At 36.4% G+C, this 23,129-nt stretch overlaps 3 protein-coding genes across 5 annotated transcripts; 2 read left to right on the top strand and 1 right to left on the bottom strand.

The window, feature by feature from the left end:
• The first annotated feature begins 197 nt into the window (after positions 1-197).
• On the top strand, positions 198-4,015 carry LOC136223295 (transcription termination factor MTERF2, chloroplastic-like). Its single transcript, XM_066011225.1, has 2 exons — positions 198-1,534; positions 3,297-4,015. The coding sequence occupies exon 1, from the start codon at positions 373-375 to the stop codon at positions 1,522-1,524; it is 1,152 nt and encodes a 383-aa protein (XP_065867297.1). The 5' UTR covers positions 198-372; the 3' UTR covers positions 1,525-1,534; positions 3,297-4,015.
• Positions 4,016-4,682: 667 nt separating this feature from the next.
• On the top strand, positions 4,683-8,032 carry LOC136223296 (transcription termination factor MTERF2, chloroplastic-like). Of its 2 annotated transcripts, none has more exons than XM_066011226.1 (2): positions 4,683-6,003; positions 7,343-8,032. In XM_066011226.1, exon 1 carries the CDS (start codon positions 4,854-4,856, stop codon positions 5,991-5,993), a length of 1,140 nt encoding a protein of 379 aa, XP_065867298.1. In that variant the 5' UTR covers positions 4,683-4,853; the 3' UTR covers positions 5,994-6,003; positions 7,343-8,032. The 2 variants fall into 2 exon arrangements, with proteins under 2 accessions (XP_065867298.1, XP_065867299.1); XM_066011227.1 differs by having other exon boundaries at positions 4,684-6,003; positions 7,357-8,032.
• Positions 8,033-8,296: 264 nt separating this feature from the next.
• Positions 8,297-15,084, bottom strand: LOC136223297 (transcription termination factor MTERF6, chloroplastic/mitochondrial-like). 2 transcript variants are annotated; one of them, XR_010685896.1, is made up of 2 exons: positions 14,281-15,084; positions 8,297-10,156 (listed from the first exon to the last, which is right to left on the bottom strand). XR_010685896.1 is itself a non-coding variant. In XM_066011229.1 (2 exons), exons 1-2 carry the CDS (start codon positions 14,909-14,911, stop codon positions 14,176-14,178), a joined length of 657 nt encoding a protein of 218 aa, XP_065867301.1. In that variant the 5' UTR covers positions 14,912-15,011; the 3' UTR covers positions 12,806-14,175. The 2 variants fall into 2 exon arrangements, 1 of the variants encoding a protein (XP_065867301.1); XM_066011229.1 differs by lacking the exon at positions 8,297-10,156 and adding an exon at positions 12,806-14,201 and having other exon boundaries at positions 14,281-15,011.
• Between the last annotated feature and the right edge of the window lie 8,045 nt (positions 15,085-23,129).

A 23,129-nucleotide genomic window follows, 5' to 3' on the forward strand; every position in this document is an offset into this window, starting at 1 on the left:
GTTACTAAATTTTACACGTTTTAACATTGGTAACCACTCAACTTTAACTAACTCCTTAAAATAACGTTAACAATATCAAAATGACAACATTCAAGAATTAAAGTTATTCGGAACCATATTTATTACGAAATTACATTTTTCTTTATGATGTATCATCGATTCTAAAGATCGCCTAAATGACCTCAAGTGTTCATTGTTTTAGTTTGAACAATCCCTATAGGAAACGTCTAATTGCAACCCTAACCCTAACCTAAGGCCTGTTATTATCCAATCGGCCTTTCCTCTCAAACTCTCTCCTCTCTCTGTCTGTGCAATCTCCATTATTATCCCTTTTGAAAGCTTCCAATTCTCTACTTCTCATACTCCTTTCATATGGCTTCCAAATTGGGCAGCAATTTAATCAGAAATGTGTTTTCTCAAATCCATAAACGTTTTCTTCAATCCTCTGCAACCCTTTCCTCCACTCCTTCTGTACCCGACATCAGAACTTCTTCATCTTCATCTTCATTTACAGTTCAATTCCTCGTCGATTCATGCGGGCTTCCTCTAAAATCTGCTCTTTCTGTCTCCGATAGATTTCAGCTTGACGAAACAAACCCACAAAAGCCTCATTCTGTGATTCAACTCCTTAAATCGCATCGTTTCAGCGATACTCAGGTGGCTAAATTGATCGTCAAATACCCTAAAATTCTCCGCTTCAAAGTAAAAAACAATCTCCAGCCCAAACTTGAGTACTTCGTACAAAATGGCTTGGCAGGTGAGCTTCTTGCGCAATTCATTGCTTCAAATCCCTCTGCTATTGGTAGGTCTTTAGATTCTCAAATTAAACCATGTTTTGAGTTCTTAAGGTCATTCCTTAACAGTAATGAGAAAATGGCAACTGTTATTATCCGTTCTCCATGGTTCCTTCAACTTAATTTGAATGGAATAATGCGGCCCAATGTTGATTTTTTGATGAAAGAGGGAGTGCCTTCTCATGGTATAGAAAAAATTATATTGTTCGGTAGAGTGTTAACTCAAAACCCTAAAACCATGGTTTACGCAGTGAATGCTGTTAAGAATCTGGGTCTTGAACCAAATGCCCCTATGTTCGTATATGCTCTTAGAGTGATGATATCAATGTCTGCATCAACTTGGGAAAAGAAAATTGGGTTTATGAAGAGTATGGGATGGAAAGAAGAGGATATTTTGATGGCTTTTAATCGCCATCCATATTGTTTAGCTTTTTCAGAGGCGAAAATCAGTAATGCAATGCATTTCTACTTGAATACTATGAAGTTGGAGCCTAAAACTCTAGTTGCAAACCCCATATTACTTGGGTTATCAATTGAAAAACGGATTCGCCCTAGGTATAATGTTTTGAATGTATTAGAGTCAAAGAAGCTGATAAAAAGTAACATACGGTCCTTGTTGATAAGTGAGAAGGATTTCCAGAAGAAGTATGTTGATCAATACATACCTAAAGTCCCAGGTTTATTGGAGATGTATCTTGGTAGCAAGGAATCCAAAAACATCGACCCATGATACTAGAAAAGTAAGTTGATCTTTGCAAAGCAAAATACATTAGTAGTTAATGTTGCTTTTAATTTGGCAAATCAGAATTTATTTGCAGTTTATGCTTCACTTTACTGGCTTAGTTTGAAATATAAATACTATGAATTTAGTTCAATATATGTTATTTTTTATATTAGTTTAGTTTAGGAGCTCAGCTTTGGTGAGTCATTTGTGATATTTGCATTCTTTTATTCTTGATCATTCTTTTCGTTTTTCACCTGCCTATATCGCCTTTTTTTTATGTATATTTACTGAAAGCATTGATATTTGAACTTTAGCATAAGCATTACTGGAAGTTCAAGAATGATGCTAAGAAGAAACTTTTGTTGTTTAGTTGCTCTGTTTACCTTTCCGTGTCATATTGAAGCTTATCTAAATTCTAGGATCTCTAATGACTAAGAATATTAGAAAAAAGAAGAGTCACGAGAATTGGAAGATAACAAACATTAGAGAAGTCCCCATACTTGAGAATTCATAGTAGAGAAACCTATGATGGTCGGATTTCCGCGTCAAGAAAAGTTTGAGTTCTGCTATGACATGTTATGCTTCTTGAGAATAGAAACTATGTTATACATCCATAAGGGCATGCACTTTCCTAAATGTTTGTTCAGCTTTAGATATGTGGAGAAGAGCAGCTCTTGAATCCTATGATACCTCTAAAATTAGGTACATATGAATATGCTCTTTCAGTCTCCAACAAATTTCAGCTTGAGAGAATCTATAAAAAGCCTCATCTGTGCTTCAAACTCCTTATCATGAAATGCCCTAAAACTCTCCACTTCAAAGTTCAAATCAATATCTGAACTCAAATTGCAAAATTGGTTTTGTGCGTGATCTTCTTCCTTAGCTTATAGTTTCAAATCCCTTTGCCATACTTAAATTGTAAAACTGAACGAGTTCTTATGGTCACTTCTTCATAGGTATGAGAAAAGTATAACAAGTATTATGCATTATCCATGGTTCTCTAACATTAATTTGAGGGTAAAATGCAATCAAAGGTCGATTTTTAAATGAATGAGGGAGTTTTGAGCACGGATTTACCCAACTTCCTAAAGCCTATAGGCTATTATAGTCCAAACAAGGCCGATCGGCATTCCTCAAATAGCCGAGCGAGTCCGTCTTAACTTGCACTTTCTTTTCAATATTTAAACATAATAGGCGAGTCCATAGTTGTTAAACGACTCGTGAATCAAACCGAATCATAAGATTCAGATCGAATTCAAAATATTATAAAAAATAAAATATTAACCATGTTTAACTTTAAATATTAGTCTAAAAATGCAATTTTAATATCCAAATGGAAAACGAAAAGAAAACAGAGAAAAAGAGTTGAAGAGAACGAAAAGAATAGAGAAGGACAGTTGAAAAGAATGAAAGAAATTGAACTTATAGAAGAGAAAACGAAAAGAAAAGAAACATAGAAACTGAAGGAAACAAAGAGTTGGAATTTGTAAAGTCTAAAAGTCTTCTACTTAATTAGTTTTAATGTCCGATTCTTTATGATTTCGAGTCGTACCATAGAGTCGTCTTGAAATCAGACAGAATCGGATCGAATCATACAAGTCGACTCGCGACTCGTACGATTCTAACAACTATGGGCAAGTCAAACAGGAAATAGCCATTCGGCTATCTCTTATAAAGGCTGATTAGGTACATAATTGGACAAGTTTCAGTGAGCATTGCAATACTAGAATACTATTCTGTTAATGTGTTCTTTTTCTCTTCTCTTGTTTGTTTTGCAGGGACCATGGAATGTTAGTTATAATTCAACAAAACTTGGGCTTGAATAACTTCTTCTGTTCTATAGGAAAATAGCAGATTTCAGAAAAAGGTCCTAACCCTATCTTTCACAGCAGAGAAACTCATGAAACAAGTATTTCCAATTCCATACCACATCTATGGAATTTGATGCAGTCGCAATTTTCCCTGGATTACCTTAACATGCGCCTTCAGTATTTAATTTGATCCATGTCTGGTCCGGGGGGTGCCACTTGATCCAAATTTTGGTCTTCACCTGTCCTGTCTCGGGATTCAAACGAGGGGTTGTAAATATACATTCTTTAGCTTCGGTAATGAACATAGCCTTGTGATGCCGGACATGCTCTCCCTTGAAAATAGCATCGTTCCGCCATTTCTACAACCACCGAACAGTATATGCAAATAAAATAGACCAAGACACGTTACTTACCCGTACTGCAGAAGACAAATTGGACAGGAGCCATTCATCATACAAACTGGTGTTGCTATGTCTACGGAACAAGTTCTTGCCAGACAACTGAGGCTTCTTCACAGTCCTGGAGAACATGAATTTCGTCACAGAAAGTGCATTTGTCATCCGATGTGAATCTTCGTTTGCATATGTTCTTATTTGTCATTATTTTCCAATGTGCAAGTTCCCATAGGAATAAGTGAATTCTGTTCGGAACCTTTAAACTCCAAATATATAACCCGCCAGATCTGCAGTTTAGTTTTTATTTTAATTAATATTGATTTTACTAACATATATTTAGATTTTATTGTTGACATCGACATTAATATTGAAAGTTATTAACCATTTTTTTAATAAAAATATTTTAAATATACTAAAAATTATAATTTTATTAAACAAAAGTATACTTTTAACAGTTAAAATAATAGTATTTTGAACAAAGTATAAAAATAAGTTATGTGGTTTGAGTAATTTTCAAATAGAGTCCCGTGTTAAAAAAAAAAAGACAATTTGGTATCTTGTTCTTGCATTCATTAACAAAAACGGTCCAAGTGAAAAAAAGATGCTAAATTTGGTGACGTCCCAAAAAAAATTGGGGCATGTCATTTTTTACCACGTCACCAGATGTAATGTTATCTTTTTATTTGGACTGTGTTTGCTTACGAATATAAACATGAGGTACCATTTTTTCACGTTTTGAGCATGATACTATTTGATAATAACCGAAACCACATGATTTATTTTTGTACTTTTTTTCTAATATTTTAAGTATAAAATTAAAGTTTATGAGCTCAAATATAAAATATGTAAATGTTTAGGTACCTTAGATGTATTTATCTTTAACAAGTAAGGGTAAATTTATTTTTTAAAACTAAACTATTGATTAGAACAAAATTTAAAAAGCGAATAATATATACGAGGATTAAACAATAAGTTTGTTAAACATTCGAGGACTAAAAGATTGGAGGATCAAACCTAAATTTAAAGCTGCTTCCAGTCGGCCTTTCCTCTCTCAAACTCTCTCCCCTCTCTGTCTCTGCAGACTCCATTTTGAAAGCTTTGAATTCTCTACTTCTCATACTCCTTTCATATGGCTTCCAATTTAATCAGAAATCTGTTTTCTCAAATCCATAAACGTTTTCTTCAATCTTCTGCAACCCTTTCCTCCACTCCTCCTGTACCCGACATCAGAACTTCTTTATCTCCATCTTCATTTACAGTTCAATTCCTCGTCGATTCATGCGGCCTTCCTCTAAAATCTGCTCTTTCTGTCTCCGAAAAGTTTCAGCTTGACGAAACAAACCCACAAACCCCTCAATCTGTGATTCAACTCCTTAAATCGCATCATTTCAGCGATACTCAGGTGGCTAAATTGATCGTCAAATACCCTAAAATTCTCCGCCTCAAAGTAAAAAACAATCTCCAGCCCAAACTTGAGTACTTCGTACAAAATGGCTTCGCAGGTGAGCTTCTTGGGCAATTCATTGCTTCAAATCCCTCTGCTATTGGTAGGTCTTTAGATTCTCAAATTAAACCATGTTTTGAGTTCTTAAGGTCGTTCCTTAACAGTAATGAGAAAATGGCAACTGCTATTATCCGTTCTCCATGGTTCCTTCAAGTTAATTTGAATGGAATAATGCGGCCCAATGTTGATTTTTTGATGAAAGAGGGAGTGCCTTCTCATGGTATAGAAAGAATTATATTGTTCGGTAGAGTGTTAACTCAAAACCCTAAAACCATGATTTACGCAGTGAATGCTGTTAAGAATCTGGGTCTTGAACCAAATGCCCCTATGTTCGTATATGCTCTTAGAGTGATGATATCAATGCCCACATCAACCTTGGAAAAGAAAATTGAGATCATGAAGAATATGGGATGGAATGAGGAGGAGATTTTGAAAGCTTTCGCTCGCTTTCCCTATTGTTTAGCTTTTTCAGAGGCAAAAATCAGTAATGCATTGCATTTCTACTTGAATACTATGAAGTTGGAGCCTAAAACTGTAGTTGCAAACCCCATATTACTTGGGTATTCAATTGAAAAACGGATTCGCCCTAGGTATAATGTTTTGAATGTATTAGAGTCAAAGAAGCTGATAAAAATTAACATAAAGTCCTTGTTGATAAGTGAGAAGGATTTCCAGAAGAAGTATGTTGATCAATACATACCTGAAGTCCCAGGTTTATCGGAGATGTATCTTGGTAGCAAGGAATCCAAAAACATCTACGCATGATACAAGAAAAGTAAGTTAATCTTTGCAAAGTAAAATACATAAGTAGTTAATGTTGCTTCTAATTTGGCAAATCAGAAGTTATTTACAGTTTATGCTTCACTTTACTGGCATAGTTTGAAATATAAATACTGTGAATTTAGTTCAATGTATGTTAATTTTTTATATTAGCTCAGCTTTGGTGAGTCATTTGTGATATTTGTTTTCTTTTATCCTTGGTCATTCTTTTGGTTTTTTCTCTTTTTAAGTATATTTGCTTACAACATTGTTATTTGAACTTAAGCATAAGAATTTCAGGAAGTTCAAGAATGATGCTAAGAAGAAACTTTTGTTGTTTTTTTTGCTCTGTCAATCTTTGGGATTATTTTTTACCTTTCACTTTCATATTCTAGCTTATATAAATTCTAGGATCTCTAAGAATATTTGAAAGAAAAGAAGAGTCATGAGAATTGAAAGATAACAAACTTTAGAGAAATCCCCACACTTGAGAATTCATAGTAGAGAAACCTATGATGGCCGGATTTCTGCGTCAAGAAAAGTTTGAGTTCTGCTATGACATGTTATGCTTCTTGAGATTAGAAACTATGTTATACATCCATAAGGGCATGCACTTTCCTAAATGTTTGTTCAGCTTTAGATTTGTGGAGAAGAGCAGCTCTTGAATCCTATGATACTTCTAAAATTAGGTACATATGGATATGCTCTTTCAGTCTCCAATAAATTTCAGCTTGAGGAGAATCTATAAAAAGCCTAGTCCGTGCTTCAAACTCCTTATCATTAAGTGCCCTAAAACTCTCCACTTCAAAGTTCAAAACAATCTCTCAACTCAAATTGCAAAATTGGCTTTGTGGGTGATCGATCTTCTTCCTTAGATTATAGATTCAAATCCCTTTGTCATACTTAAATTGTAAAACTGAACGACTTCTTATGGGTCACTTCTTCATAGGTATGAGAAAAGTATAACAAGTATTATGCATTATCCATGGTTCTTTAACATTAATTTGAGGGTAAAATGCAATCGAATGTCGATTTTTAAATGAATGAGGGAGTTTTGAGCTAGGATTTACCCAACTTCCTAAAGCCGATCGGCTATTATAGTCCAAACAAGGCCGATCGGCATTCCTCAAATAGCCGAGCTAGTCCTTTTTAACTTGCACTTTCTTTCCAATATTTAACCGTAATAGGTGAGTCAAACAGGAAATATCCAATCGGCTATCTCTTACAAAGTCCGATTGGGTACATAAATGGACAAGTTTCAGTGAGCATTGCAATACTAGAAATACTATTCTGTTTAATGTGTTCTTCTTCTCTTCTCTTGTTTTATGGTATGAATTATGATTATACTACTTTAGTTGTTGTTTTGCAGGGAGTATTGAATGTTAATTATAATTCAACCAAACTTGGGCTTGAATAACTTCTGTTCTATAGGAAACATAGCAGATTTCAGAAAAAGGTCCTAATTAAGCCTATGTTTCACAGCAGAGAAACCCCTGAAACAAGTATTTCCAATTCCATACCACATCTATGCTTGAGTGTCTTTCTACAGTAATCAGGGCTTTTACAGACCGGATAACTTCTCATCCGCTCAGATGAGCAATTCTAGGAGGCATGTGAAAAATCTAAAGTGGGATAAACATGATACAGTTAACAGTGTTTTGCAAGGATTATGCTAAGTCGGTCATGGCGAGGGTGGTAGTTGGGCGTTAAAGATTGTTTTGTCTGGTCATTACTCGCTCAGAAATGCAAGATATTGGCCAAGATTCCTACACTCTGGTGGTCATAAACTCGGTGATTCCAAATATGGAGTATTTTGATTCATACTTAAACTTGTGTCAGCAAACGAGATTAGTTCTCGGGTGTTGCACTTTATTTTAGAAATTCCTTCTGAAAATCAATGACCACTTCAAGTAATTAGGTGGTTTCTTTTTATTCTGGTGTTTTTCTTCAATCGTGATCCAGAAAGAGTGTCAAAATAAGTTACTATATCATAATCCTGTTATTTGATCTATATATTCCACATGATAGCTTTTGAGGACTGCTAACTAGCGACTATTTCTTTCTTCACGAGGTATGAAACAATTCACCTGGCAGGATCAATCACCTGCCTTTTATTATCCTGCCTTTTGTTTATTTGTTTGATTTTGATAAATGAGAGAGGTTGCCTTTACCAGTAGAAACTTCTAAAGGGTTTTAAGTCTGAGTGGTAATTTGTGTTATCTTTCATAATTTGGATTTGAGTTAGCAACTTCACTTCTTTTTTCTTCCTTTCTTCTCCACTTCAGATTGGAAAATAGAAGAGTTGAATGAATAAAAAACCCCAAAATCCCAAGGAGGTTTATGGCCAACGGGAAAGAGATTCGAGTAAAGATTATTTTAGAATGTACTCGTGTTCGAGAGAGTGTTAATAAGAAATCAACAGGTATTTCGAGATATATTACTCAAAAGAATCGACACAATATGCCTAGTCAATTGGAATTGAGAAAATTTTGTCCCTATTGTTACAAACATACAATTCACAGGAAGATAAAGAAATAGATGAAATCCGAATCAAAATCAAGTTATCTTATTTATTTGTTATATGTGATTATACACGAGATAAATTTAATAAAATAATAATTGTGTTTGTCCATCACCCATTTTTATGTATGATAGGTATTTCGCTTATATTAACTGGAAAACTAAAATCCAACTTTAACTTTAACAAAGGACTTTATTGTGCATTTGGAGTCAAATTGTCATTTTGAATGAATCAAAAGATCCAATTATAAAAGCAATAATCAAGGAGTCATTGACATTTACAAGGCAAAATTTTGCCCATAAATTTGGCTTTCCCATTTGAGTGTGCGAAAGCTTCAATTGTTACTGTCATGCCATAGCTCGATGATGCAGTCTCGATATATGGTTATTTTACATCCACATCTTCAAGGGACTCTAGAAAGAAAAAAGGAATCCCCTCTCAAATTTGTATCCTTCTAAGGTTAATTTCTCTTCAAATTTGGGTTATCCCGTTCCGATTAGCCATTAATGTAGTCATTATGTGCACCGGTTCCTCCATGTGTTCATCAAACTATTGTTCCATTTGATCCATTCTCTCAAAATTGAGCAGTGTTAACATACATAGATTCTCTTCTTAGTGGCATGACAATGTAGCAAATCTTTGATACCAACTGATGTGGCCGAAGCATCTGTTTTGTTAGCAATGTTGATTCGGCTAAATGTTGAAAGCCAATGTTCTATAAACCTATTGATTCTATAAATATAGGAAGAAAAAAGAGAATTCTCTTTGAATTGTTAATCAATCTCAAAATACGGCAAAAGTACCTTACAAAAGATGTTTAAACCCTGTTTATAATTAAAGTAACAAAAGAAATAAACAGAAGACTATTATTAATCTTATAGCAAAACGTTACAAAAGACGTTTAACCCTAATCATAGCAAAAGTAACAAAAGACATTATTAACCTTACTAATAACAAAAGGTTAACTGTATCATCGAGTTTTGGGATGTTAATCCTATTCATAATTATAAATAAAAGACATTCGTTAAATAAACGAAAATTTAAGACGAAAAACTGCAGCTACCACAAATTTAAGACATGCTATCATATTCTATTATTGTTCTATTTTTCAATCACATCGTTACTAATTTCATTTACAGGACATAGCAAATGCTAACATGAAGAACTATATTGACAGAGACTATCACAGGGTATTAAGCAACTCATAGAATAGAAAACAAATCACTTGTTCTAACAAGGCTTAATGCATTCCTAACTCTACATATTTATTTAGAAAAGTCAATTGCTCCCTCATACTTTGAAAACTTTCTATTTATCCCCCTAAACTTGCTTTAATTGACCAATTTGACTTCATGAACTTTCTGTAAAGTGACATATTAGTCCGCTGAACTTGCTTACTTTCATCTATTCACCCCTTGAACTTGCTTAAAGTGATACATACTTCCACTTATCCAAAATATCCCCTTGCTTTTCCACGTGGACTAAGGGGGAGAATGTATCACTTTAAGCAAGTTAAGGGGATAAATACGATGTTTCCAAAGTATAAGGACATAGCTGGTTTTTAGGGGTAGCACAACCCTTATAGGGATGGTTCTCGATGGCCAGGAATGCACCGGCCCCCTCATGCCCTCCGTCTCAGTCTCAGTCTCTGGATTCAAATAAGAGTCATGTTTTATTAGTTCAGTTATCTAGATCCAAAATTTCTCTAGAGGGCGAGCCTTGGCGCAACGGTAAAACGTTGTTGCCGTGTGACCTGAGGTCACGGGTTCGAGTCTTAGGAGCGGCCTCTTGCCAATTAAATTGGCAAGGGAAGGCTTGCCCCCAATACACCCTTGTGGTGGGACCCCTCCCCGGACCCTCGCTCAGCGGGGACGCGTAATGCGACCGGGCCGCCCTTTTATTGTATCAGGACCCAAACTCCAAGTTGAAAATGTTATGAATAAAATTTTAATATTTCTAGGGTCGAGATATATTTATACTTCCCAAAACCGTTAGGCATAAATTTGAACCTTATCTCGTAAAAAAGAGAGTCAAAACAACAGGAAATACAAATTGACTAAAGTAAGGTAATTTGTCTTGACTCCATTACTCCATAAGTTGATTTATATAGAAATATACATAATGTGTTGCCTTTTTTAACCAGCATAACAAGTGAGAAACTTTTTGAGCTTATTTGGTTCAGCTGTTTTTCTTGGTTATATTAGCTGATTTTCCTTCCAAAATAATTATGAGAACTTATTGCCTAAACCTAACCAAACACATTATATCTAATGTTTGAAATGAAACAACAAAAATGAAACTGACATTAAAGCACCTAAAACGGAGACATTAAAGCAAATCAAACGGACATTAAAGCACCTAAAACGGAGAAATAGCAAATCAAACGGACATTAAAGCACCTAAAACGGAGAAATAGCAAATCATATATCTAATATGGAAAGAGGTGCTATAGAATCATTCTTCACTTTGCCAGATTTCAAGTTTAATGAAACTGACACACACCTCTAATAGGTTTTTTTGGTTGGACAGGAACAATGAACACCCAAAAACAAAAAACAACTAATAACGGGTCATCCTAGGGAGACTTTTGTCTCCACAGATATAAGGAAAAAAAATATATTTTGGATGCTTATAACAGGCACACCACACTACATTATACTCGTGATGACTCAAAGAAAGATTTTCTGCAATATGTTTTCCTTCAATCTTTGAAGGTAATAAGTATGCAAGGGAGAGCTTTAAATCAGTCCCCGGAATACTATCCATTGAAAGACAAATTAGTCTGTCATCCACAAAAGAACAAAAAGAAACAACCAAAGCTAATCTCTAGGAAAAAAGTAGCTATTGGTCTGCAGCTTTTGGAAAATTTAGTTTGTCTGTGCTGGTCTGCTCATGTGGCTATGGCAATTCAAAACACACAACAAAATGATGCATTTCTGGGTGAGTAATGGAGTTAAACTGTAAATAACAAAATAGTCTACTGATTTCATTATTTGGCTATCCATCTTTCGCTGGTTTCTTTTGCCGATTGAGGTTGGCTCTTTATATATTATTTTCTCTATCTGGTTTGCAATCGAAGCTTGAGTCTTGTTTCAACTTGGGGTCATAAACCGAACCAAATAAAACCGAACAAAGAGGCATTTTGGAAACCAAAACTTCTGTATCAGACAATCACAGGGTATTGAGCAGCCCATAGAATAGAAAACTAATCACAAGCCAATGGGGATGTCTAAACAGATCAAAAAAAGGTACTTTTCTTAGAAAAGCATTCTTTTGTCTTGGTACACGACTTCGAAGAAAAGTAAAGCATGATTTATTTTTCTTGATAATTCAAAAATGTTACAAGATTTGAAGAGATAGCAACTGCAAATCAGCAGTTACCATGGTCAAAATATAGTGTAGGTTTTGTTTCGTGATGAAAAATGTGTGGTTTCTGCAGTTTTTTATTCTACCCTTCATAGTTCATAGCAAAGAAAAGGATAATTTTGACTAAAATGATGCTTCATTATGTTAATCCACATTCCAATTATCTGCAAACATATATTTTAGGGTTAGTGCTTTGCATGTAAGAATTAATTTATTGAAATTTTGCTAAAGAGCTTAAATTGCTTTTTGAAATCTATTCAGGGATCAAGATGTTCCTAATTCAAGCCAGACACTCCGAATTCTTTCAAATTTAGCTGCAGCTAGTGCAATCCAGTCTAGTTAGTGGGTTACTTGATGAAATATTGAGTGAACTTCTTGCCTTCACTGCCATTAGATTAGGTTGATGGTTCTCCTTATCAGTATTGGTTTAGGTTTTTTTACAGAGAGTATTTCTTTCAGTTGTTTCAGTTGTTCCAAATGTCTTTAAAAGCCAGAGAATTTAGATGAATCATGAATGGTTGGGAGTAATAACAATTACCAAATTATTGTAGTCATGGAAACAGAACAATGAAAAGCATCATGAGAATTAGATAAGTTTTCCTAAATGAAAATCCAAAATTTGCACACTTTGACTAGTGTTCAACTGATACTAAATGCTAAAATATCTCATTAGCCCCATAAATCCATGTGGCAGAACAAGGAGAGGTTTGGATAAAAGTTTAAACAAATTCAATGGGCTAATACATCATTCTAACCACTTCAGATGAGGTTAATCTATAGATTTAAGCAAATTTGGGAAGGCAATAAATGATTTTAAACAAGCTCAGAAAGGCTAAACCAGATATCCTTAAAGTTCAGGAGGTCAATCGACTTTTCTGATGAAATCTAGAAGCTTATGATGTATTCAGCCTATATTAAATAGAAGAGTAAATACAAGCATTCACCATTTAATATTGATGGCATGAATCATATAAAAATGATCTAAGACATTCATGTGAAATTGAAAAAAAAAAATTAATAATCAAAATCATTGTATTTGGTGCTCAAATCTAATTCTGGTTATTGAAAGAAGCAAATTCTTGAACTTCTACTCTGGAATTTAAATAGTTGGATTCCATTGATAAGAGGAGGAGATTATCTCCTTTCCTCTCTAATATCTTCACTAACTCCTTAACTAATGGCAATTATTCACTATAAAACAACAGTAACATATAACAAAACCATAATTAGTAAAGCTAAGAACTATCAATCTATTTTCGTTGCAAAGGAAAACTTACTTCTTCTCCATCGAGCACCGAGCTTTTGGCCTCCTTGATACCAAGATAAAAATCCAGCAAACCAGGGACTTCATCTATGAATTGATCAATATATTTCTCCCGAAAATTCTTCTCACTTATCACTAAGATCTCTAACTTCTTAGACCCTTTTATCAGCTTCTTTGACTCCAAACCCATCAAAACATGATACCTCGGACAAGCTCTTTTTTCAATTGAATACCCAAGTAGAGCCGGATTTATAATTATAGTTTGAGGCTCCAACTTCATAGTATTAAAGTAGAAATTTAATGTGTTCCTAATGTTCTCCTCAGAGTAACCTAAACATTGTGGAAATCTCTTGAAAGCTTTTAGGATATCCTCCTCACTAAATCCGATACTCTTCATCACCTCAATTTTCTTATTCCAAGTTGACTCACTCATTTGTACCATCACTCTAAGGGCTTGTTTGGATTGAGGTGATTGGAAGTAAGGTAGGGTAAGTATTTATGAGTAACCTTGTTTATTTTGAGGTGAAATTAAGAGGTAGAGTAAGTGAGGGTAGGTGAAGGTAATTTTTAAGCAATTTTACATGCATCCCAAATCGGTAGGGAAGGAAGGTAATTGATTTTTTTTTTTCCAAAATTGTCCTTATTCTTTTGTTTATTTCCTGTTTCTTCTCCTTACTTCTTTATTTTTTTATTTCTTGTTACGTCTTTGTTTCCTATCCATTTTAATTTGATTTTTTTTTTTAAATATTGGTATGGTTTGATATATTGGTTTGGCTGAATTCTTTTAATTTGAACTTTTTTTTTCAAGTTTTCTGATTTTCTTTTTGTATTTAGCTTTTCATATTTAACTAAAATTATTATATAATAATTTAATAATTAAAAGTAAGGGTATAAGAGTAATTTTGTAATAATCTTACCTTACTTTACCATCAAACCAAACACAATTACATTATTAAACCACCACTTACTTTACCTTCTAGCCAAACACAACAAGTTATAATATACACCCCACTTACTTTATCTTACTTTACCCTACTTTAATTACGCTCAATCCAAACAAGGCCTAAAAGCATATATGAACATTCTATCAGTAGTTGCAAACCCCAGATTTTTAACAGAATTCACAGCAGTAATCAACTTACCAGGATTTAGGTGTATGAATCTTGGGTGCAAAATTAGCAACTTATCCACAACATGAGCAGGCACTCCCTCTTTCATTAAAACATCAACATTTCGTTTCAATAGAATCTTCATATTGCGACCCAATAACCATGGCGAACGCTTAACAACCATTAGAAATTTCTCATCACTATCTAAAAACAACCTCAAGAATTGGACAGACGGTTTGATTCCGGAACCTAAAGACTTTCCAATAATTTCCGAATTGGACAAAATGATATGGGGAAGTAGCTCACCTTCAAAGCCAATTTCGACGAGGTACTCAAATTTGGGTTTGAGATTGTCGTGAATTCTGCAATTGAGGACTTGAGGGCGTTTGGCGATCAATTGGGCCACATGGGTGTCGCTGAAATGATGAGATTTAAGTAACTGAAGTACAGATTGAGGCTTCTGTGGAGTCTTGTGGTTGAGCTGAAACTTGTTGGAGACAGAAAGGGCAGATTCTAATGAAAGGCCACATGAATTGACGAGGAAATCAACAGTAAACGATGAAGAAGAAGTTGGAGTGGTGGGTGATGGAGGAACAGAAGAATGAAGAAAACGTAATCGAATGTGAGGAGGGAACATCATATTTCTAACCAAATGATTAGCCATTTATGCAAATTCAGAGGTGGAGACAAGAGAATGGATGAGGATCGAATGCAGAAACTAGGGCTATTGAATTTCATCTATGCCAGTGTCCGTAGGATCAGCAAAACCAACCAAAAACTAATAACCGAACCAAACCGAATTAAAATATATTCAGTTTGGTTGTAGGGCTGGACGCGGATCCTGTAGATACTGGACCAGATCGAATATCCGAGAAAAAAACTCCGGAATTGGACCGGATCGTTGACTTTTTTTGGAGAACCGAACTGAATTGGACCGTTGACTTTTTCTCAAAGAAATGGACCGAACTTTATCCAGGACCGGACCGATAACCGGATTGGATTGGATTGGATTGGACCGAATTGAAACCGAAAGTTTAGCAATAATAAATTTATATTTCATACATTAACTTTATATAAAGAGAAATAAAAAATATTTACCTAAAATGTAGACATGGAGAATCGAACAGCTAGCCAAATGGAACATTATTAATCGTGTTAACCATCTGAACCAATTCTACTTCTTGTTAACCATTTAATTAAGTATGAAATATTAGAAGTTTTAAATATTAAAATTTTTAAACATTTTATAAAATAGAATCGCGGTGCTTCTTTTACCCATTCTCTCTGCTTCGATTTTTTTTCTAGGGTTCTATCTCCTCCACTGCACTTCATCACCGCTACCACCTCGCACGCCGCCACCTCCACCTTGCACAGAGCCACCTCCACCTTTTACCGATCTAAACTCTGGTAAGTTTTCGAAACTTTGAACTTTTATATTTCAATTTCTAAACTCTGTGTTGTGTACATTGTGTAGATTTGAAGTTTTATATGTTATGTGTTATATTTGAAATTTTATATGTTAGGGTATTAGATATAGTTCTTAATTAATTCACAGAAGTTTCCTCTCATGGAAAATCAATTAGGAAAATTTTCTTCACCTGGTTTTTCAGCCATGGAAAATTTTCTAGACAACCACTCCCACCTTTCACATCTCATCACCTCTTGGTATTATGGGGTCTTATAGCTAAAAAAGCTTTGCTTAATCTGCTAAGGGAGGACAACATCAATCTGTGACTGAGATACCGACATTGATGAATTGAACCTATAGAAATGTAGCTACCTTTGCCTACCCCATCTGCCCTTAGTCAGATAACCAAGAATCAAAGAAATTTGATCATGCAAATCTTCTGTGAATAATTAAAAAGTGGACAACTTCTCTATTAAAAGCAGATTGTTGATCACTTGTTAAGAATTCATAATTGTCGATGACATCTTGTTTTTCAAGTGATTGTGAAATATTAATGAAGAAAAGAATAGAGATTACAATAAATATCATGAAAATCCTCTTAAGAGATACCATTTTGTGTGCTTATATTATGTTGAAATAATGGGAATGGAGAACATGGATGCAGAAGAAGTTGGTATTTATAGGGAAGATATTTGTGAATAATATTTATTTTAATTAAAGAGATTAATGGAGAAGTCTGCATATACTGCCATTATGTAGAAAGAAGGGATTTAATTGACTGATTCACCAAGTTAGGTCAAGTAGTTCCTAAAATCAATTGTAAAGTAGAGAAGGAATGGGCCCCGGCTTCGTAGACAGGGGTTCGTGGACGAGAAAGAATAGAATCAAGGGCATCCCCTTAATTAAGCAAAGAAGACACCGAAGCTAGACAGATTGGAAAAAACCCCTTTACGGAAGGACCTATGTAGAAGCTCATTCCGGATAAAAGGCGATTTAATTTAACACCTATATATCTAATTCTAAGAGAATAGGTTTTTTCTAGGGGGGTGTTAAAGTTCTCCGATCAAGTTAGTTTGAAAGAAGTTCAGTCTGGTAGAGCAGAAGTTCGACAGCTAGTGACAGTCCCAGCCCCAGTCATAAAAGAAAGGTTAGTACCCTTTAGTTTGAAGGACAAGAAAAGGAAGATGAGACTCGCTAAAAAAATGAGAGGTTACCACAAAAGAGTACAATACATCAGTGTCAAAAAATTGAGTGGCTTGGTCAAAGCAAGATGGGAGTTGCTTTCTTCCCTTATGATATTTCATTAGTAAATATACCTCCTCCTTCTCTGAGAGAGATTTTTTCCTTGAATACTGGGCAAAGATCCTAGGGACTATCCCGAGACCCAAGGCTCTTATTTGTGCCCATCAATGTAGTATTAAATACGTAATTTCTTACCTCTTAATTGGTGACCTTCCTACCTCTAAGGTACCATTCTTAGCCCGGCTTTAGACAAGCAATTCTATGCCTATCTTTATTGCTTGCTTTACACAAACCTTCTCTTCAGGCTTTCCTAGCTCTACTTTCTATATTCAATATCCTATTTAGGTAAACTAATAACCTTAACCAACCACCCTATTCTCTTGCGGCTCAACCTGGGAAGTGCGGATAAGCAAGGTAGAAACTGAGCTGTCAACTGGATGTTTGGGACCCTTAGGCCCGCGACCAAAGACTTGCATGCAGAGCAATATTTCTTTTTCAATAAAAGTGAATAGAAAACAAAATAAGCATCAGTAATGAGGGATGGGTGTTTTTGGTTTAAATTGATTTAGTTTGTATCCCTCTCTTTTTTTCCCTCTTTTTTCGCAGTCTGCTAAGAGATGTCTAGTGCTGGTGGTGGCAACTGGTATATTTTTTATTCTGATGCAGCCATCAATCTTCTACCTTGGGTATTTGCTTTACTTCTAGCTTTTTTCCTACATATTTGTTAGAAGGTCAAGTAAGACTAAAAAGCATCCTTGGAGACGGTGGAGAGGAAGACGGGCTGGGGGCAAACCCACCAAAGGATATCATTCTGGAAGTACTTTTACCTACTTGAGCACTTCCTCCTATCTATGTATTCCCTCCAACCACACTACCATATGATGTGATAGTGTGAACAAAGGCCAAGACAAGAACAGTAGTCTACGAGAGGTTGCCCAGTTACAAAGAAGACAGCTGTCGGCTTGGGTAGCACTGAGAAAGTTTTATATACTCGGGGGTGGTTGCAGGGCGGACGCTTTCAAAGTGGACTCCCCACTCATTAGATAGAGAATATCATCAAGATTTTGTGATCCGCTGCCGAACTTATTCCAATTCTAAGATCTCGGATCGAATCCGTATTGATATACCGATTCGATCCGAGATCTCTTATTGAATTGCTCATTTAATGAGCATTCTCAATATTATGCCTCTTTGCTTTGGAGCCTAGGTGGACGGGAAAGCACTCCTCTCAATCCAGCTAGCAATGGACCTTCCACTTTTCTTTTCCAGAGGAAGAAAGTCAAGTGGGAGGCAACGCCAACCACTAGGGAGCTCGAACATTTCTATTCTTTGTTATCTGTTGATAAGAGTTAAACTTCCTCACTCGACTTAGAAAATGGTGCTCATCAGTGCCTGACCCTGAGATGTGGATCATCCAAGGCACATTAGCATGGCACACTTCTCCTGTTCGAACCGGGGTTTAAAACCAAACTTCTCCTCAGGAGGATAGATGGGGCGATTCAAGTGAGATCCAATGTAGATCTAACTTTCTATTCAGGTGGGGATATTTTATAAACAATTTAACTAAGTGGACCATAAAGTAAACAAAAAGATCATCAAATTTTTTTTAGGACTTAAACTATTAGATATTTATCCGAATCACTGAAAATTTATATTGGATTGAACCGGAACCGAATCTCCGAATCCCCAAACTGGACTGGACTGAAATTTTGGGACAATTCAATTCTGGAGATTTATTCTTTCAATCCAATCTTGGAGATTTCATTTTATTAATCTCCGAATTTCAATCCAATACTGGAAATTCATGAATCCCCGACTTGGACCGAACTGTGCCCAGCCCTATTTGGTTCTATTCTAATTTCTTTGCATTTTCGGTTTATGGTTTGGTTCAGTTTGGTTTAGGCATAAATCGAAAAAACTAAAAACCAAGTTACTCTATTTTATATCTAAAATTAAAATTCAACACTAAACCCAACTATGTATTTTTATGTAGAGAATTAAAAAAATAAAAAGAAACAAACACACTCATACAAAATGATTTATCTCTTCTCTCTCCGTTTCCCTCTTTTTCTTCCTCTTCTTTCTGTTTCATTTACTTTTTTCTTCATAGATTCTAGTTCAGAAACAATCTCCCTCTATTTGGAATTCAACACAATCACAGAGTCCTCTGTTTTCATCCGGAAACAGAGAGAAGTTCACAACGTGAAAAGATTGAGGGGAATTGGGGCGATTATTAGACGAAGTTGGTTTCTCGGTGGTGTCCATTCTTGTTTCTTCACCGTAATTTGAGACTTTTGTCCAGGCCTGGGATTTTTACTTGAGGAGGAGCATCTATGGAGAGTGAAAGGCTTGGAGTGAGAAACCGTGAGAGATCCAGATCAGGCGGCGGCAGTACAACGTTGGAAGCGACGACGAGACGGGGAACAACGGCGGGTGGGGTGAGCGGGGCCCTATTGGGTGAGACTCGTTCCGTGAAGGTGCCGTTGGATAGTGATTCTGCAGGAGATCATAACCGCGAGAGATCCAGATCAGGCGATGGCGGGCCATCTTTGGCGGCGGCTATGATACGGGATCGACGGCGGGTGGGACGAGCGGAGATCTGATGGGTGTGCTTCATTCCGAGGCACTATGTTCGATCATCGAGGGGCGATCGGTTGAGGATTATGTGATTCGATCAAGCGGCTGGGGTGGGGTGGAATCGGCCGACGGCGTGCGAGTGGAGGAGTTTTTGGGTGATCTGTCCAGGAACAAGGGAAGGAGATCCGGGGAGCGGCTTGAGGGTCTGACCAGTGATATTCCTAGGTCATCGGTGTTGGTTTCTCTGGTTGAAGGCAGAGATTTGGTTTTGATTAATGGGATGGGCAACGATCCGGTTGTCGACGTTCGTTCCATTAATGGTTCTGGGCAATCTCCATGTAGTAGGAAAACTTCTTAGATAGATACAGTGATGGGAGTGGTAGAGGAGGCAACGTCTATGAACGGAGGTCTAGAGGAGGGAGGTTTGGATGATATTTTGTCTGATTCTGACATTGAGGATGAGGAGCATGATGATTCATTGTGCCATGTGATTCATCTATCCCCGGTTGATAAACGTTCCCTGCATTCAAAATGGAAATTATGTTTAATTGTGACAGTTCTGGAGAAAAGAATTGGCTTCAAATACTTTGCACAAAGGATCCAGGCTCAGTGGGCTAAAAAAGGAAAAGTCAGTATAACTGATTTAGATAATGAATATTATGTGATTAAATTCATAGAGGTTGAGGACTATGATGTTGTTATTAAAGGAGGCCCTTATATTATTTCTAATCATGTTTTGGCCTTAAGGCCATGGGTTCCTAACTTTAATCCAAGAGATTGTTCTGTGAATGGAATCCTAACTTGGGTGAGATTTCCGGGACTTCCGATTGAATATTATAATGAAATTTTCTTGAAGAAAATTGGTGGGCTGGTGGGTAAAGTTCACCATGTGGATAAGACAACTATTGGGGCGAAAAGGGGGACGTTTGCTAGAGTATGCATTGATATTGACCTATCTAAACCTCTACTATCGAAATTTTTCTTACAACATACCATTTACTATATTGAGTATGAGGGTATCCATAATATATGCTATTAGTGTGGAATGTTTGGACATACTTATGAAGGTTGTCCTAGCAAGAAAAAGGTGAACGAGGGTTTGCAGGAACCTGTTAAGGTTAGGAGTGATGGTATCCAGAGGGAGGGTTATAATTTTGGCCATTGGATGGTTGCTAGAAGATCTGGGAGATGGAGGACGTGTGCGTCTGTGACCCAAAATATCCCGCCTGACATCAATAAAGAACAGATTCCGATTCAAACTAGTAATGGTAGAAAGGTTATATCTAGCCTGAAGGCAAAAAAGCTTCTTGTCAACCCTATGGTTTTCAGTTGAGGGTCGAGATTTGGGGTTCTTCATGTGGATGAAGGAAATGAATGTTTGGTTGATGATCTTGTTCCACCTCCTAAGCAGTTGAATCTGGGTATGCTAGACTTGGAACCTGCTGAACCTTTGGTGAGAAATGTGGATGCAGTAAACCCCCTTTTTGAGTCTAAGGAAGAGGTCCAGGGATGTCCTCAGACTTAAAATCTGCAGTAGACTGAAAGGAATAGGGATGGTATCATCCCTAAAGTTATAATGAACCCATGAATGTTAAAGCCATGGGAATTAATAAGATGAGTATGAAAAAACTCAAAGGTACTCATAAGAATAACCAAAACTTCTTTGGATTCTTAGAGAAACGGGGGGGCGGCAGGGACCTCTTCTAGGCTCGTAGGAGCCCCTAATAAATATCTGGCCTAATGGGACGGGTCTGTTTTTTTATTGTCCTCCTTGTTGATGGATTTATTTATGTGGAATGTAAGAGGAGCGGCAAGTAAGGCTACCCGTCTCCATGTGAATGATTTAATTAGACAGTTTAACCCGTGTTGCTTTGCTTTACTGGAGACTAAGATTAGTGGAGCTAAAGTGGATGATGTAGTTAAGAAATTTAGAAGCTGGAAGTGTGTTCAGTCGAAGGCTATTGGCTGTGCTAGTGGGATTTGGCTTTTCTGGAAGCCTGATCTTATTCATTTCGATATTGTGAAGATGGATAAGCAATCTATTCACGGTAAAGTCATATGTCCTGGTAAATACCATTTCTTTCTCACCATCGTGTATGGTGATCCTATCCTTGCCAATCATAAACGGCTTTGGGAGGTTTTTATATAGTATTAGTGCTAGAATGGTGGAGGCTTGGTTTGTTGCTGTGATTTTAATGATGTTGCTCTTATGAGTGATCAAAGAGGTGGAGGTAATCATTATATTAATCGGTGTCTGACCCAAAAACAGAATATGGATTTGTGTGGAGTGTCGGATCTTGGTGCAGCGAGTCATAAATTTACATGGAAACGTAATAGCACTTTTGTTCGCCTGGACAAAGTCTACGCTAATATCACGGCTCGTAGTCGGTTTCCGGAGGCGACAGTGTTGTATCTTCCCTTTCGTCATTCTGATCACTGTCCTATCTTATTCAGACTGGTTAGAGCTCCTCATCCTAAAGGGGTAGACCTTTTCGGTATTTGGTGGCTTGGGATTCTCACCCGGAGTTCAAAAAAAAATTTCATGACAATTGGAAGCCTCAGTGTAACGTTTTACAAGCTATAGATGGTTTTAGAAGCAACATTGTGGGCTGGAATAAGAACATTTTTACCACATTATCAGAAGGAAGCATAAAATTCTGAGTAGGATTGTCGGGATTCAACGTTCCTTGGAGATCAGGTTTGACCATAGCTTAAATTGTTTACTCAGGTTTCTTCAACATGAGTTGGAAGCTGTGTTGCGTTAGGAAGAGTTGCTTTGGTTTCAAAAATCAAGGAAAGCTTGGATTAAGGACGGAGATCGAAATACTAGGTATTTCCATCTCTCTACGATTATTAAAAGGCAAAAGAATTGGATTGATGCTATCAAAGATCCTAATGGAGAGTGGGTTTATGAGGATGATGAGATTCGTCATTTGGGCTTAAATTTCTATAAAGAGTTATTTCAGGAGGATCAAGTGGATTTAGAATTACTTTTCCTTCGATTAGTGAGGAGAAGATTCTTGAAGCCTTTCGCCCGATTAATTATAAAGAGATTAGCCAAGCTCTCTTTAGTATCAGGGCTACCAAAGCGTCGGGTATTGATGGGCTCCTGGTTGGTTTTTATCATAAACATTGGGAAACAGTTAAGGATGGGGTCTACAGTTTTATCAAGGGGGTTTTTAGAGGATCTGAGGATATTAGACTGGTAAATAAAACTCTTCTTGTTCTGATACCTAAGGTGGAGAATCCTTCTTCTTTCTTGAAAACGAGGCCGATTAGTTTGTGCAATGTTCTTTATAAGGCTGTCACCAAAATTGTGGCTAATAGACTCCGTTGTATTCTCCCGGATATTATCAGCCAGAATTAAGGTAGTTTTGTGCCTGGTAGATAGATGATGGATAATGTCGTTATTGCACAGGAAATGGTTCACTCAATGAAAGTTAAAAAGGCAAAGCGTGGTTTTGTGGCTTTAAAACTTGATCTGGAGAAAGTCTATGATCGGCTTAACTGGAGTTTTCTTCTTGAGAGTCTGAGGAGAGCTGGGATCCCGGAGAATTGGAGGAGGTTAATTGAGGTTTATATTACTTCTCCAGTGTTTCAAGTTATGATAAATGGGGATATGTGTTGGAAATAGGGCTAACGTATAGCAGCGGAA

Source organism: Euphorbia lathyris, chromosome 3 (genome assembly GCF_963576675.1).
Source record: "Euphorbia lathyris chromosome 3, ddEupLath1.1, whole genome shotgun sequence".
Classification (NCBI taxonomy): Eukaryota; Viridiplantae; Streptophyta; class Magnoliopsida; order Malpighiales; family Euphorbiaceae; genus Euphorbia; species Euphorbia lathyris.